Here is a 13,845-nt window from a genome sequence, read left to right as displayed (position 1 = left end):
AGTTGAGGCAAGACTTAGAGGCAAACCCAGAGACTCCAGTTGAATCATTACAAAGAATGTGCCTGGAAAGGTTTAGGATCCAAGTGAAGCTCAGATTGTTTTATAAAGTGAAGTGTTTAGCCAGGGAGCAAATTCATGATGGTTTTGCAGAGTCTTATGCAATTTTACCAAAATATGCAGAGATGATTAAAGCCACAAATCCTGGCTCATATGCTCTGATCACATGGACTGACAATGGGGTTAATGGTACCAAATTCAAGGCATGTTTCTTCTCTTTTGCAGCTCAGGTGAAAGGGTTCTTGAGTGGTTGCAGACCCATTATAGGGATAGATGGTGCATATCTAAGTGGGTATTACAAAGGAATTATGCTCACTGCAGTAGGCATTGATGGTAACAATGAAATTTTTGTAATAGCTTATGGATTGGTGGATACAGAGAGCATAGACAGCTGGTCTTATTTCTTCAGAAACCTAAGACACTGCCCAGAATGGTTGCCAGAAGGAAGAATGGACTTTTATAAGTGACAGGATGAGGGTTAGTGTCTTGCTTTTTTTTGTAATTCAACTTTGCTTCTCTTATGTGAATGGCCACTAACCAAGTGTTTAATCTTCCCTAAAGGGTGTTGAACCAGCCCTTTTTGAAGTGTTCCCAAGGGCAACAAAGAGAGTCTGCTGTCAGCATCTGTACTCAAATTGCAAGACTGCTGGATGGAGTGGGACAGAGTTCCATAAGCTATTTTGGATTGCAGCCAATGCCTATAATGAGTATGTGTATGACAAAGCAATGTCAAAGATAAAGAAGTATGATGCAGCAGCATTTGAGTACCTGACAAATATTGAAGAGCAGTGGACTAGGCACAAGTTTGACAGAGTTGTTTGTTGTGATCATAACACAACAAACTTTGTTGAGTCATTCAACTCAGTTACAAAGGACAACAGAGACATGCCTGTGTTCACTTTACTGGAAGGTATTAAATGACACTTTATTTCATGAGTTCAGTTGGTACTTTATTTCTTGTTCTGATATCTGTGAATTTGTTTGTGCTGTATTTGTTTTTTTTTTCAAAAACTAAACCAGCTGTCAGGAATTGGTGCATGAAAAGAATGGGTTCCAGGTTTGACAAAGCAATTGACATGGACCCTAATGAGCTGACAAAACATGCTAAAGAGGTTTTGGAGACAAGAAGTGAAGAGTCAAGGTTGTGCCATGTAACAGCAGCTGGTGGGAGAGAGTTTGAAGTCAGGGATGGCCATGTCAAGTTCCCTGTCACACTCCAGACTATGACATGTGGGTGTGGGAAATGGCAGGGATCAGGGATACCATGCAGGCATGGTCTTAGGGCCATCTACAGCCAGAGACTACATCCAACAGATTTTGTGTCACCATACTACAAGGGGGCTGCGTATAAGATGACTTTTGGAGACCATATCCACCCTATGGCTGATCCTACTCATTGGCCTGTATTTGATGTACCTGAAATTTTACCACCAACTGTCAAAAGAACTGCAGGCAGACCAGCTAAGCAGAGAAGAAGAGCCCCTCATGAAGCAAGGAAAGGAAAGAGGCACAAGAACAACAAATGCAGTGTTTGCAAGGAATTGGGACACAATGCCTTAACCTGTAAGGCAAGGAAGGAAGCAGCAAAAAAGGCACAAGATGCAGCAACCTCTTCACAGCAAGCCAAAGGAAGGGGGAGGAAGAGAAAGGCTGATAGTCAACAACCTTGAAGCTGCCATGCATGATGTGTCAACTTTGTTTGAGGATAATTTTTAAAATTTTTTGTTAAGTTTCTGGTTTTTTGCTCAACAAACTGTTAAGTACTTGGTTGTTTTTTAGGGATTACTATTTGACCTTAAGTGTTAATGCACAATTATGTGGCCATAATTTTTGGAATGATAATGCACTTTGATTACAATAATCATTTCAAGGCTACATATAACTAATGCACTTTGTTTACATTAATCATGTCAAGGCTACAAATACAATTAACAAAAACATAAGTACTCCTATTTTTATTGCTAGATCAACTATCTTTTGCTGCCTTACTACTCTTCGCTTGAGGTCCTGAAACATGAATCCCTCACGCCCAACTTTTATATAGACAAAGTAGCCGTTATCAATGTGCAACGGCTATTTTTTTTCAAAAAAAGTTACCGTTTTAAAAAAGTGGTATACTGTGAATTAACCTTAAACTACATGGTATATGGTGAAATTACTTATAAATTAATGGTATATGGTGAATTAGTAAAGTCCCCCAAACGGCAGACTAACGACATTTAGCAAAAAGGGCATTTTGTGTTAATATACAATAACTGAGTGGTATATGGTGTATTAGAAAGTTTTTGGTGGTATACGGTGAATTATGCTTAAACTCAGTGGTATATGGTGAAATTTCCGTTTAATTAAATTGGCAAACATGTCGTTTTTATATTACTATTGGAGATGCTCTTATATTAAAAAGAAAAAAAAATGTGTACTTACACCTATTCAATTTTTCATTACTCTGTTATAATTAGCAAATATTCCGTACTTCTAAGATTCTATTCAATTCATCTTATTTTTGTTGAATTGAAATTATTTTTGTCGAATTAAAACTATTTAAATTGAAATTAATTTTATTGATTAAAATATAAATTTACTGATTTTATTAGACTTTTTTTTAAAGGCGATTTTATTAGACTTAAGAATCTTAAGTTTGAACAATCCTAGTTCTAATTATATATACTACTTACGTATAATATATATTCTATAACAAATACTCGTATTATGAAACGGAAGGAATATTAACTATACGTCTGTAGTCTGTACATGAATATATGAACTCTGTCTCACGACCTTTATTCAATTAACACCCTTGGAATTTCTCTTGATTCATCCCACCATAGACAAGGTGGGCAACTCAGCAACTTTCTTTCTCTCTCTTCTTTCTTCCACTTAGCAGCCCTAGAAAATTTTCTCACTTGTTCATCACTTCGCCTTTCAATTTCGATGATCTCAATGTTGATTCAGTGACCAATTCAGGCGTTTCCAGATCTCAATCACTAATCGATCGACAATTGCCAATTTTCCTTCAATTTTCAGTATTTCCAGGTGAATTTAATTGTCAATTGCAATTTGGTTGGTTGAATTTTTAACTTTTCTGTTGTTAATTGGAAATTTAGCTGTTATGAGATTAATTTTAGGTTAAATTTTGAAATTATAGGCGTGATCTTAATTTTGTTTTTCATCTTTTAGATCTAATTCAAGTTTTTGCTATATATCTCCCCTCCATTGAAGCGTACTCTGAATCTTCCATTGTCAAATTCATTGCTTTCTCTTCAATTTCGATGATTTAAAATTAATTATGTTATAAACTGCAATGCTGTTGAATAATATTTATCTCTTTCTGTTGCTAATTGATTGAAAATTTAGTTGCTAAGAGATTACTTTTAGGTTAGATTTTAAATTTTGATTAGGGATTTTGAAAGATGATGACTAGGGTTTGGCTTTCTTTGTTTGTAAGAATTTTGTTTATGTGAATTTACATGGAATACTATGTTGTTGATGTAGTTAGTGTTGTTCGATTTCGGATCAGGTTGATTGATCTTGTAGGAGTGTAGTTCGTGGAAGGGGGAAGGAAGTGAGGGAATAAGATGGCAACTGGAAATCCAGGTCGTCCTAATGTCCCAGGACCACCGCCTGTTAATAGTCCCTTTGCAGCAGCTGCTCCCCCCACTACGAGTCCCTTTTCATCGTCCGGTCCTGTGGCCGGTAGACCAGATGGCCCTGGTGTTAGACCTCCCCCTCCCTCAGCTCCATCCAATGCAGTGCCATTTGCATCACCTGGCCCCATGGCGGGACCTCCAGTCCCTGGATTCAGGCCTCCACCACCTGTTGGTTTTACTGATCAAACTAGACCTGCTCCTCCTGGACCACTGCTGTCACATGCTCCGCCCACATCAAATCAACAGCAATTTTCAGCTCCGCAATATTCGGGGCCTCCGACAAATCCTCCTATTCGTTCACCTCCTGTTGGACCGCCTAACATGGCTGCTCCTATGGTACCTAATATGCCCCCACCTATCCAACGTCCTGGTGTTCCAGCTCCAACTCCACCCCTTACTTTCCGCCCCAATTCTCAAGCTCGTCCTGTCCAAATGACACCTCCTCCTCAACCTTATGCTCAGGCACCTCCTCAACCCTACGGTCAGGTACCTCCTCAGCCCTACGGTCAGGCACCTCCTCAGCCCTACGGTCAGGCACCTCCTCAACCCTATGCTCAGGCACCTCCTCAACCCTATGCTCAGGCTCCGTCTTCCCAAATGGCAGCTCCTCCACAACCTTATGCTCAGGCTCCACCATTATCATCTCCCGCTCACTTTGCACAGCAGCCTGCCTTTGGCCAGCCTCCCTCACAACCTGGTATGCCAATGCAACAACACTTATCTGCTCCTCCAACAAGTACTATGCAGGGTTTAGTAGAGGATTTCAGCTCTCTGTCACTGGGCACTGTTCCTGGGTCAATGGATCCTGGACTTGATTTTAAAGCATTGCCACGGCCGCTGGAGGGGGATGTGGAGCCAACTGTCTATAGTGAGATGACACTGAATTGTAACCCTAAATACATGCGCCTTACTACTAGTGCTATACCAAATTCTCATTCACTTGCATCAAGGTGGCATTTACCACTTGGAGCTGTTGTATCTCCACTTGCTGAAGCTTCTGAAGGGGTTAGTATCTATGCTGATAGTTCTATTTCAAATTTTACATGTCAGATACTGTGCTTGCTATATGCTTAACATGGAATTCCCTATCTGTTTTTAGGAGGAAGTGCCCATATTAAATTTTGGTTCGGCAGGTATTATTCGCTGTAGAAGATGTCGCACATATGTAAATCCTTATGTTACATTCACAGATGGTGGAAGAAAGTGGCGTTGTAACATGTGCGCCCTGCTTAATGATGGTAAGACAACTATAGGATTGCTGTTTCCACAATTTTTATGGTGCTGTGCACTGGCTTAGATCTTGATATTCCTCTCTAGTTGTACTGTTGACCTTCGTGATTCTTTCTTTCTTTTTCTTTCTTGTTTTTTTTCTTTTTTTTTTCTTTCTTTTTTTCCTAAAAAAAATAGGGCCTTTGTAGCTTGCAAATATTTTTCTTAAACTGATACTGAATGCTCTTTCCTTATGTCCTTAGTATTTGTGCTGTAGCAATTTATTTTTGAATTACCTATGATATTGTTGATCATTATACCATGGGGCAAAACATATTCGTTTTATATTCATTTTTTATGAGGGGAAATCTCTTTCAATTGTGTTATTCTTGTGTGGAGTACTTGCTTTTAGAGTCAGTGAATAGATCAATAGTTTCATGCACATATATTCCTTCGAGATTGTGCTGCCAGACCTTGCCAAGAGATTGATGCTAGCATTTTGCTGTTTTTTGTGTAGTCCCTGGCGATTATGTTGCCCCCCTAGATGCCACTGGCAGAAGAGTTGATGCAGACCAACGCCCTGAACTTATCAGAGGCAGTGTTGAATTTGTTGCACCAACTGAATACATGGTTCGAGCACCTATGCCGCCTCTTTACTTTTTCCTCATCGATGTGTCAGTTTCAGCAGTTCGGAGTGGTATGCTCGAGGTAAACAGATAGATCTATGGAAATAGCTTATTTTTCAATTTGTTTTACATGCTTCATAATGTCCTAATGATTTTGTTGTTTGCTGTTGATTTTCGTCGTCATTTTCCTTTTCTTTTCTGTACATCTGCTTCTTATAAATTATTAATTATTTCAATTATTAGTCTTCGGTGTCAATGAAGAAAAGAATTAAATGTGATGAAGTTTGATAGTGAAGCAGCATTCAGGGTTTTTATGAAGTTAATAAATGACTTGCCTGGTTGTTGGAAATTCTGGCTAAAATGTAGTATATTGAGAATTAAGGCCCATTTCTTTTGTTTGAAATGACATTGGGACAACAGGTTAGGGATTTGATCAATTTGAAAAGTGGATTACCATAGTGGATTATGTTTTCATGTTGATTGCACAAGATGCCCTAAAGAAGAGGGGAGCAGAGGGATGCGGAGCTGGAATAAAACATTAATTCAGATAAAAATGAAGGAGAGAAGGGGAGGGGAATAAAAGGGGAAATACAATGGACTTGTCCTTTAACAACGTGTGTGCTGTGGCCATTTTTCTCATGCTTTTATCTAGCAAAATTTTCATATCTACCTATCAAAGAAACTGAAAATTTTGTTATGCAATTTTCAATACTTGCAACTGTGGTCTATGGGTTGATGTGTCTGTATCTTGCAGGTTGTTGCTCAGACTATTAAGTCTTGTCTCGATGAACTACCTGGGTCCCCTCGAACACAAATTGGTTTCATAACATTTGATAGTACCATACACTTCTACAACATGAAGGCAAGTAGATGTTATCAATAGTGATTTAAGCTCTGGAAAAGGTTCCTTTTTTTTTTCAATTGTCTTTTTTGCTAATTCTTGCCTCCCTACTGTTACCAGTCTACTTTGACACAACCACAAATGATGGTAGTCTCAGATGTGGATGATATATTTGTCCCTTTACCAGATGATCTCCTTGTGAACCTTTCTGAATCAAGAAATGTTGTGGAGTCGTTCCTAGATAGCTTACCTTCCATGTTTCAAGACACTATGAATGTAGAATCTGCTTTTGGTCCAGCTCTTAAAGCTGCATACATGGTCATGGTATGCTGTTCTTTTTACTTCAATAGTTTATTTCTCTCATTTGAAAAATTCTATGCTCTTCCCAAGGGAGTGATTTGTCCATTTTTATATTATTTTTTTTTCTAGTACTGTATAGTTACATGATCAAAATTTACTTGCTTACAGAATCAACTTGGGGGTAAATTGTTGATATTCCAAAATACACTGCCCTCTATTGGAGTTGGCCGATTGAGATTACGAGGTGAAGACCCTCGGGTATATGGAACTGATAAAGAAGCTTCCTTGAGAGTACCCGAAGATCCATTTTATAAACAAATGGCGGCTGATTGTACAAAGTACCAGATAGGAGTTAATGTTTATGCGTTTAGTGACAAGTACACTGATATAGCTTCATTAGGTATGAGTTGCTCTCGATTGCGAACATAAGTGTGTCATTAAATTTAGTTTGTTCCCCTAAATTGCCATGTAGCTTTTAATGTCTATATTTCTACTCTTAACATTAGTGTATAGAAAACAACACATATGCCTCGTTATTTACTAAACTGCATATTAATAGCTTATTAAAATATGAAATCGTTTATGATATTCTTCTTCCTTCTCTATTTTTTGGAATTTAACTTTGTTTCATTTGATGTCACGGGAATGTTTCCTTGAAAATGAAATCAACAATCAGCATGATAGATTTGTTGTATGTGAAAGCTAACTTCTCACCTCTCCTGTAGGAACACTTTCCAAGTACACTGGTGGTCAAGTGTACTATTATCCCAATTTCAAGTCAACTGTGCATGGAGACAAGTTGAGACATGAATTGGCTAGAGATCTCACAAGAGAGACTGCTTGGGAGGCTGTTATGCGCATAAGATGTGGAAAAGGTCAGTTTAAATTTTATAATTTTACATGCCTTGTCAATTCCTGTGTATTTATATCACCTTTTCTGATCTTTGACTTGATATTCATAATCTGATTATAATCTTAAATGCAGGTGTAAAATTCAATTCTTATCATGGCAACTTCATGTTGAGGTCTACAGATTTGATAGCGCTTCCTGCTGTGGACTGTGATAAAGCTTTTGCCATGCAATTAGGCCTAGAAGAGACATTACTGACGACTCAGACCGTGTACTTCCAAGTTGCATTGTTGTATCCTTCAATCTGTGGATTTAGATGATTTCTGTCAACTTTTATTGGGGTATGTTTTGCAGATTTTGAGCACATTTTGGATACGGGTTTTTTCTTGTTATAAAAATGAAATCAACTCTAGCAGCCTACCTGATGCCACCATTATGGAAGTAGTGTCTTCACATCTTATACTAGGAAACTCTGCATATTAAGGCTTCAGTTTGCATCTTGTGTCTGTATGTGTGTGTGTTGTTGGGAGTGGGGGTTTGGGTTGGGTTATTAGGGATAATGGTGTTATTTTCCTTGACAAGTTTTAGATATACTGCATCATGTGGAGAAAGACGCATTAGAGTACACACAGCTGCTGCACCAGTGGTTGCTGATCTGGGAGAGATGTATCGAAGAGCTGATACTGGTGCTATTGTTTCAGTGCTTGGACGGCTAGGTACACTAAAATGCTTTTCTTTTTTTTTTTTCTTCATGTTTCTATTTGCCTAATAAACATTGAAGATGTATTTTATTTTCCTGGGGTATGATTCTCTAAGCGTGAAATTTTCTTCGCAGCAATTGAGAAAACTTTATCCAGTAAGCTGGAAGATGCACGATCTTATGTGCAAATGAAGATTGTCAAGTCCCTCAAAGAATATCGTAATCTGTATGCAGTACAGCATCGGTTGGCTGGAAGGATGATCTATCCAGAATCATTGAAGTATTTGGCTTTGTATGGTTTAGCACTTTGTAAGTCAATGCCTCTTCGTGGAGGGCATGCAGATGTTCAACTAGATGAGCGTTGTGCAGTTGGGTCAATAATGATGACTTTGCCTGTTAAAAGTCTGTTAAAGTTTTTGTATCCCAGCTTGATTCGCGTGGATGAGTTTCTACTAAAGGTATTTTCAGGCTATTTGCAGACATTAGAAAATTGCATAATGCTGTTGATATGGTCAAATATCTAAGCCCTCTGATTCATGTCTTTTCTATAGGCATCTTCTCCAGCCGCAGACCTCAAGGATGTTGAAAAACGTGTACCTCTGACAGCAGAAAGCTTGGATCCTCGAGGACTTTATATATTTGATGATGGTTTACGCCTTGTTATTTGGATTGGCAGAATGTTTCCTCCAGATTTGGCTGCGAGTTTGAATATAGATTTTGCTTCCGATCTTTCACAGGTACTTTCTTGTACTATTGCTTAGTTCTGTTGTGTCCGGCAAACTATGTCGAATTGTTTTTGATGTTTTAGTCTCATTTGGGCTTGATGTTCGTAGTTGGCATTAGAATTGTTTATGGCGTTTTGAGTTTATGAACAACGAACCTAAAAGATTCGAAAAGACAATGCAAAGTTTTCATATTATGTTCAATTTAACTCCTGGTCGGTCTAAATACGTCCTTTTGTCCTGCATTGCTAGTTAAGTCTAACTAACACTTTTAAACCAACAACAATGTGTGCACACAGTCGTTAATTTTCACGTGCTTCATTAAATGAGATCAGGTTGAAATTAGGAGAAGGGAAAATAATTTCAGAAGTGATAATTATGTAGCCATGCTGATGACTTTGACTGAGGTATGCAAAGCCTCTATAGAGAAATTCATGGAAATTTGTGTGAGTTGTGTCTAAATGAACCCCCGTTATTTGATTTAGTTATACTGATTTCACTCATGAAGATGGCTAAAAAAAATATTAAAGTCAAATTTCCCATTTGATTCAAGTGGGTGTGATTGGCAAGATTTATCTTTATCTAGGTTTAAAAATCAGGGTTCTGAATTGATTATTGGATGTGGTTGAGGATAAGGATTAAGGACTGTCTCAAATTGCAGGATTTTATTTAAAACGATTCAAAAGAAATAGATTCTGAGTTTTTTGTGTGTTGTCCCATAAATTATTTCCCATCAAATAGTGGAACCATGAGAAGATTTGACCAACTTTGTCAATTGTTATAGCCTTTTTTTTTTTTTTTTTTTTTTTTTTTTTTTTTTTTTTTGTTGGGGGGGTGGGGGTGGTAAAGGAGAAACATTTGCCTCATCATTTTCTATATCCCCAATAGTTTGGGTGGTATTGCTTCTTGTGGAAAACATCAGCCTCATCATGTACTATATCCCCGATAGTTTGGGCTAATTTACTTTTTGTGGTGATACTGGTTGCTCCGTTGTAATTTGTAGGCACTTGGCTCTGTGGTGGATCTATGTTTCTGTCAATGGCTCTTTGAATTTGTCGCTTGAATTGAAAATTCTATGCTGTTGTGTTGCTAGTTGTAATCTATTTATAGTTATTATAATCCAGAACTATTTGAACACTGATGGCCTTTCATATTTGCACTGTAAATTATCAGGTTAACCTTAATGAGAGTGACAATGCAATGTCAAAGAGGCTAATGGGGCTAATTAAGAAGCTGAGAGAAAGTGATCCTGCTTATTATCAGCTTTGTCATCTTGTAAGGCAAGGTGAACAGCCCAAAGAAGGGTTTTACCTTCTGTCAAATCTTATCGAGGATCAGACGGCTGGAACAAGTGGCTATGTAGACTGGATTGCACAAATTCATCGGCAGGTCCAGCAAAATTAACAAGCAGATATATAAGGTTTGTGTGGCAATGTTACATTAACTTGTATTGTATCTTTTACTTAATACATTGATATGATATTTTCTTGGTGGGTTTAACATTTATATGCTCATCTGATGTCTACCTGGTGCAAATTACATTGTACACTCAAAGCATGATACGCACCATGCTCCCAAAGAACATACAATTTAAAACAAAAGAATGTACATCATCTTCAATAGCACATTAAAAGAAAATAAAAGAGCATGGAAGTTTGGTATTATTAAAGAAAATTAACAGGGAGCATAAGCTGTGTATTATCAACCAACTTATGCCTGTTTGTTCTCTAACCCCCTTTCAATATACTTCCTCTGTTTTCGTGTACTTGCATCACAACCTTTAGGCACGTAGTTATAGGAGGTGATTAGTGAAGGTAATCGAACGATTTTTTCAAAAACATTTTAACACTAGGATTAGAGAAGGGTTGAATACCACGTGTAATAATTATCTTGATTAATTTGGTCGTTTATATTATATAATTTTGACCTCAAAGTGCGTGCCGCAAAGCTGTGTTGCTAGTATTTAAAAACGGAGGAAGTACTTCACAGCTATGAAAATGTGGTTTCAGAACAGCTTTAGCAGCATTTAATGACTGTAAACTTCAGCACTGTTGTTAGTTACTAATTTACTATGTACTGTATATGTTTTGGGGATTGAAACTTCAATCAATATCATATTGGGAAGGCATATGAAGAGAAAAGTGGTGCCTCTGCATGTCCTTTTGGATTGTTCCATTTATTCACTTCATTATTCTGCATATTATCTTAGAAATCCAAATATTTTGATCAATTTTCAATCCTTTGCAAATCTGGCAAATAGTACCAAATATTTGTTAGGATTAGCATCTTTGTTGAAGGCGACAACTGAAAGAATTAGGTTGTCATAGCATTCTTTGTAGCAACTTAGAGGAACACCATTGATTTCATACAAGCAACTAGTTTATAGGCCCGGGCGATGCCCCCGAGTTAATACATGAATTACAATAATTGTGAATGGTATTCATGGTTCAAATCTTGTCTCATAATAATTGCGCATGACATTCATGATTCAATCCTACTTTTATTGATTTATTTGTATATTATATTGTCATACAATAATTTTTTTTGCAATTAAAGACATATTAAGACATAGTTCAATGGTAGTTTCTATTATTAACCTTGAGATCAAGAGTTTGAATCTTATATAAATCATATTTTTAAAATTTTAAATGTGTAATGACATGGAATAATAGCCAATAAAGAAAGCTGGGAGAGTGTCATGTGGCATGTGGATTGATTCAAAATGCTTTTTGTGATATAGTATAGATTCCCGCGTATATTATTTTTCTTTTTTTATTATTTTTTTTTCTTTGCTGTTGTTGCTGCTGCTGTTGTTGTGTGTCCATTTGGTGCAGCTGAAGAACCATATTTGATCTCTGATTGGTAGAATCTTAGTAAATTCTAGTGCACTATAACAGCAGAGGCTGCTAAACGGTCGTTTTGTATGGGTTAGTGTCAACCTTGGATTGGGTTTGGGTTTGGGTTATATTGTTTTGGGTACGGTTTGGGTCAGCTTTGGGTTATATTGTTTCGGGCACGGTTTGGGTTATTTGTTTTGGGTACGGTTCGGGTCAGGTCATTTTTAGGTAAGGTCCAAGTTTGAGTTGGGTCAGTTAGGTATTATAGGTAGTCTTGTGCATAATTTGGTTATTTCATTAATTTGAAGAATAAAAAGTTGTGTATCATCAATAGTGGCTATTAGCGGATGATAATTTTGTTGCACTATGTTATAAGTTAATTCTACCTGGAGATAACATTCACTGTGTATTTTCCTACATACAATGTATTACATATGCTGTGGAATTTGATATTGTGCATTTGTGCTGTCCCATGGTTGATTCAATTTTTAGATTTGATTGGGTTTTGTCAATTATGTTTCACGGTGCGGTGCAACCATGCAAGGCATGATGGGATTTATGTTCTTCACTTACTTTCCCCTCTTCCAACCCCATCTCCCTTGTTCCAAAAGCACAAGGAAAAGCAGGCAAATTTCTGTTAAGTTTTGGTTTCTGAACCTAAGTTTACTTTTTGTAGGATGTATCATATGACAAGAAGATATCTTCAACCCTCAAGAGATCAATTTTGACTGTAGCAAGCTGCACATCATGCCGATCATGGTTAATATGTGGGCTCTACGACATGGTCTTCTCTACTTCTCAAGGGCGCCCTGCTACAACATACTCCTCTCAAGAAAGCTTGCTATTGGAAAGTGATGTTATGTTGAAGGTACAAGTGACAGCTGAGATTTTGTGAACAAATTCTTTTTTTTATTTTATTTTTTTCTTGTTAATTTATTAGGAAAGGTAAACGTTAGTGAGATCATAATTTTCTTTTTTGCAGATTTTAATAGCAAATTTTTCTTTAATATTTTTTTAGGAAGCATATATAATCCCTATTTTGTGTGATCATATCTTATTATCTTGTTGGCTTCCTCAACATTTGCCTCTTGTTTTAGAGGGTGTTGTGAGGTTGGACATACAATAAATGTATAACACTTTTCTCCTTTCTTCAAGGCTTTTAACTGGAATTCTTTCGTTATAAAACAAATCTCGTTTAGTACACTTTTAGTTTTAACAAGAGATTTATCAACAGAATTGATAGCAACGGATCATCAAATGCCCCCATGAATATTGTGGCATGACATAGAGCCACCGTGTGGGGGCATTTGATGATCCGTTACGTGCTGTGGGCTGTGCCTTGCCAATGGGCCATTAGAGTCACAGGTTTATATTAATGCATTGACAGGACCATGACATAAAAACTAGCTCTAAGCTCTTAGAATAAGTGGACCTCTTTTGCATTTACAATTATTGAAGCATATGTACACCAGAACTTGACAAATGCTCAAAACAACATTAAGGGTCTCATCCATGTCTTCTTTTTTGCTAATTTAAGCTTCGGAACTTGTCTTTTTATAAGCTGGCATTCCATTCATACGTTGTTACTCCGTGACTCTCTTAATCATATAATATTATATACTTCAACCATATTGTCATCTCATCGAATTTTATCCTATAAAAAAAAAAATGTTTATAATTTGGATGAAAGAAAATAGCGTGTTAATTGGAATACGCTTTTGTTTTTGACTAGGAATAGTTGAGATGCAATGTCTCACCTAAGAATCATCGTTTGACCTAAAAGTATGAACATTCTCACAAAGTTGTTTAGATCTTTTATACCTATTAGGAATTTTGTTTTAACATGTTATGTGTTTAAAGTGAGAGTGAAGGATAGCTGGTGCCTGGTGGTTAGAGCTTCCTTATGATTGTAGGAGATTTAGGATCGATTAAAAAATGTGTTTAAAGTAAGAATGTAAGACACAAATTGAGAATTTTTTGAGAAAGAGTGGGGGCATTCTCATGAAACACTCAGTATAATCCTTTTTTGCTTGCTTAACTATGCTACTAAGGTATT

At 37.1% G+C, this 13,845-nt stretch overlaps 2 protein-coding genes across 2 annotated transcripts; both read left to right on the top strand.

Annotated features, from left to right (window-relative positions):
* The first annotated feature begins 783 nt into the window (after positions 1 to 783).
* On the top strand, positions 784 to 1,727 carry LOC110704718. The gene is made up of 2 exons (XM_021882529.1): positions 784 to 967; positions 1,078 to 1,727. Exons 1-2 carry the CDS (start codon positions 784 to 786, stop codon positions 1,725 to 1,727), a joined length of 834 nt encoding a protein of 277 aa, XP_021738221.1.
* A 1,102-nt stretch (positions 1,728 to 2,829) lies between these two features.
* LOC110705320 (protein transport protein Sec24-like At3g07100) lies at positions 2,830 to 12,992 on the top strand. Its single transcript, XM_021883157.1, has 14 exons — positions 2,830 to 3,090; positions 3,575 to 4,709; positions 4,804 to 4,942; positions 5,431 to 5,621; positions 6,294 to 6,401; positions 6,501 to 6,704; positions 6,849 to 7,080; positions 7,406 to 7,555; positions 7,666 to 7,822; positions 8,119 to 8,246; positions 8,366 to 8,688; positions 8,782 to 8,967; positions 10,126 to 10,372; positions 12,466 to 12,992. The coding sequence occupies exons 2-13, from the start codon at positions 3,633 to 3,635 to the stop codon at positions 10,354 to 10,356; spliced, it is 3,126 nt and encodes a 1,041-aa protein (XP_021738849.1). The 5' UTR covers positions 2,830 to 3,090; positions 3,575 to 3,632; the 3' UTR covers positions 10,357 to 10,372; positions 12,466 to 12,992.
* Positions 12,993 to 13,845: the final 853 nt, after the last annotated feature.

The sequence above is a fragment of the Chenopodium quinoa genome, unplaced genomic scaffold, assembly GCF_001683475.1.
Source record: "Chenopodium quinoa cultivar QQ74 unplaced genomic scaffold, ASM168347v1, whole genome shotgun sequence".
Classification (NCBI taxonomy): domain Eukaryota; kingdom Viridiplantae; phylum Streptophyta; class Magnoliopsida; order Caryophyllales; family Amaranthaceae; genus Chenopodium; species Chenopodium quinoa.
The sequence above is the reverse complement of the archived record's forward strand: the minus strand, read 5'-3'. Positions and strand labels throughout refer to the sequence as shown.

Coding starts and splice junctions, on each gene's coding strand:
- LOC110704718 (XM_021882529.1), top strand. CDS start 784: ATGTCAAAGATAAAGAAGTATGATGCAGCAGCATTTGAGTACCTGACA. Junction 968..1,077: donor TGTGTTCACTTTACTGGAAG/GTATTAAATGAC, acceptor AAACTAAACCAG/CTGTCAGGAATTGGTGCATG.
- LOC110705320 (XM_021883157.1), top strand. CDS start 3,633: ATGGCAACTGGAAATCCAGGTCGTCCTAATGTCCCAGGACCACCGCCT. Junction 7,556..7,665: donor GCGCATAAGATGTGGAAAAG/GTCAGTTTAAAT, acceptor TCTTAAATGCAG/GTGTAAAATTCAATTCTTAT. Junction 8,247..8,365: donor TTCAGTGCTTGGACGGCTAG/GTACACTAAAAT, acceptor TTTTCTTCGCAG/CAATTGAGAAAACTTTATCC.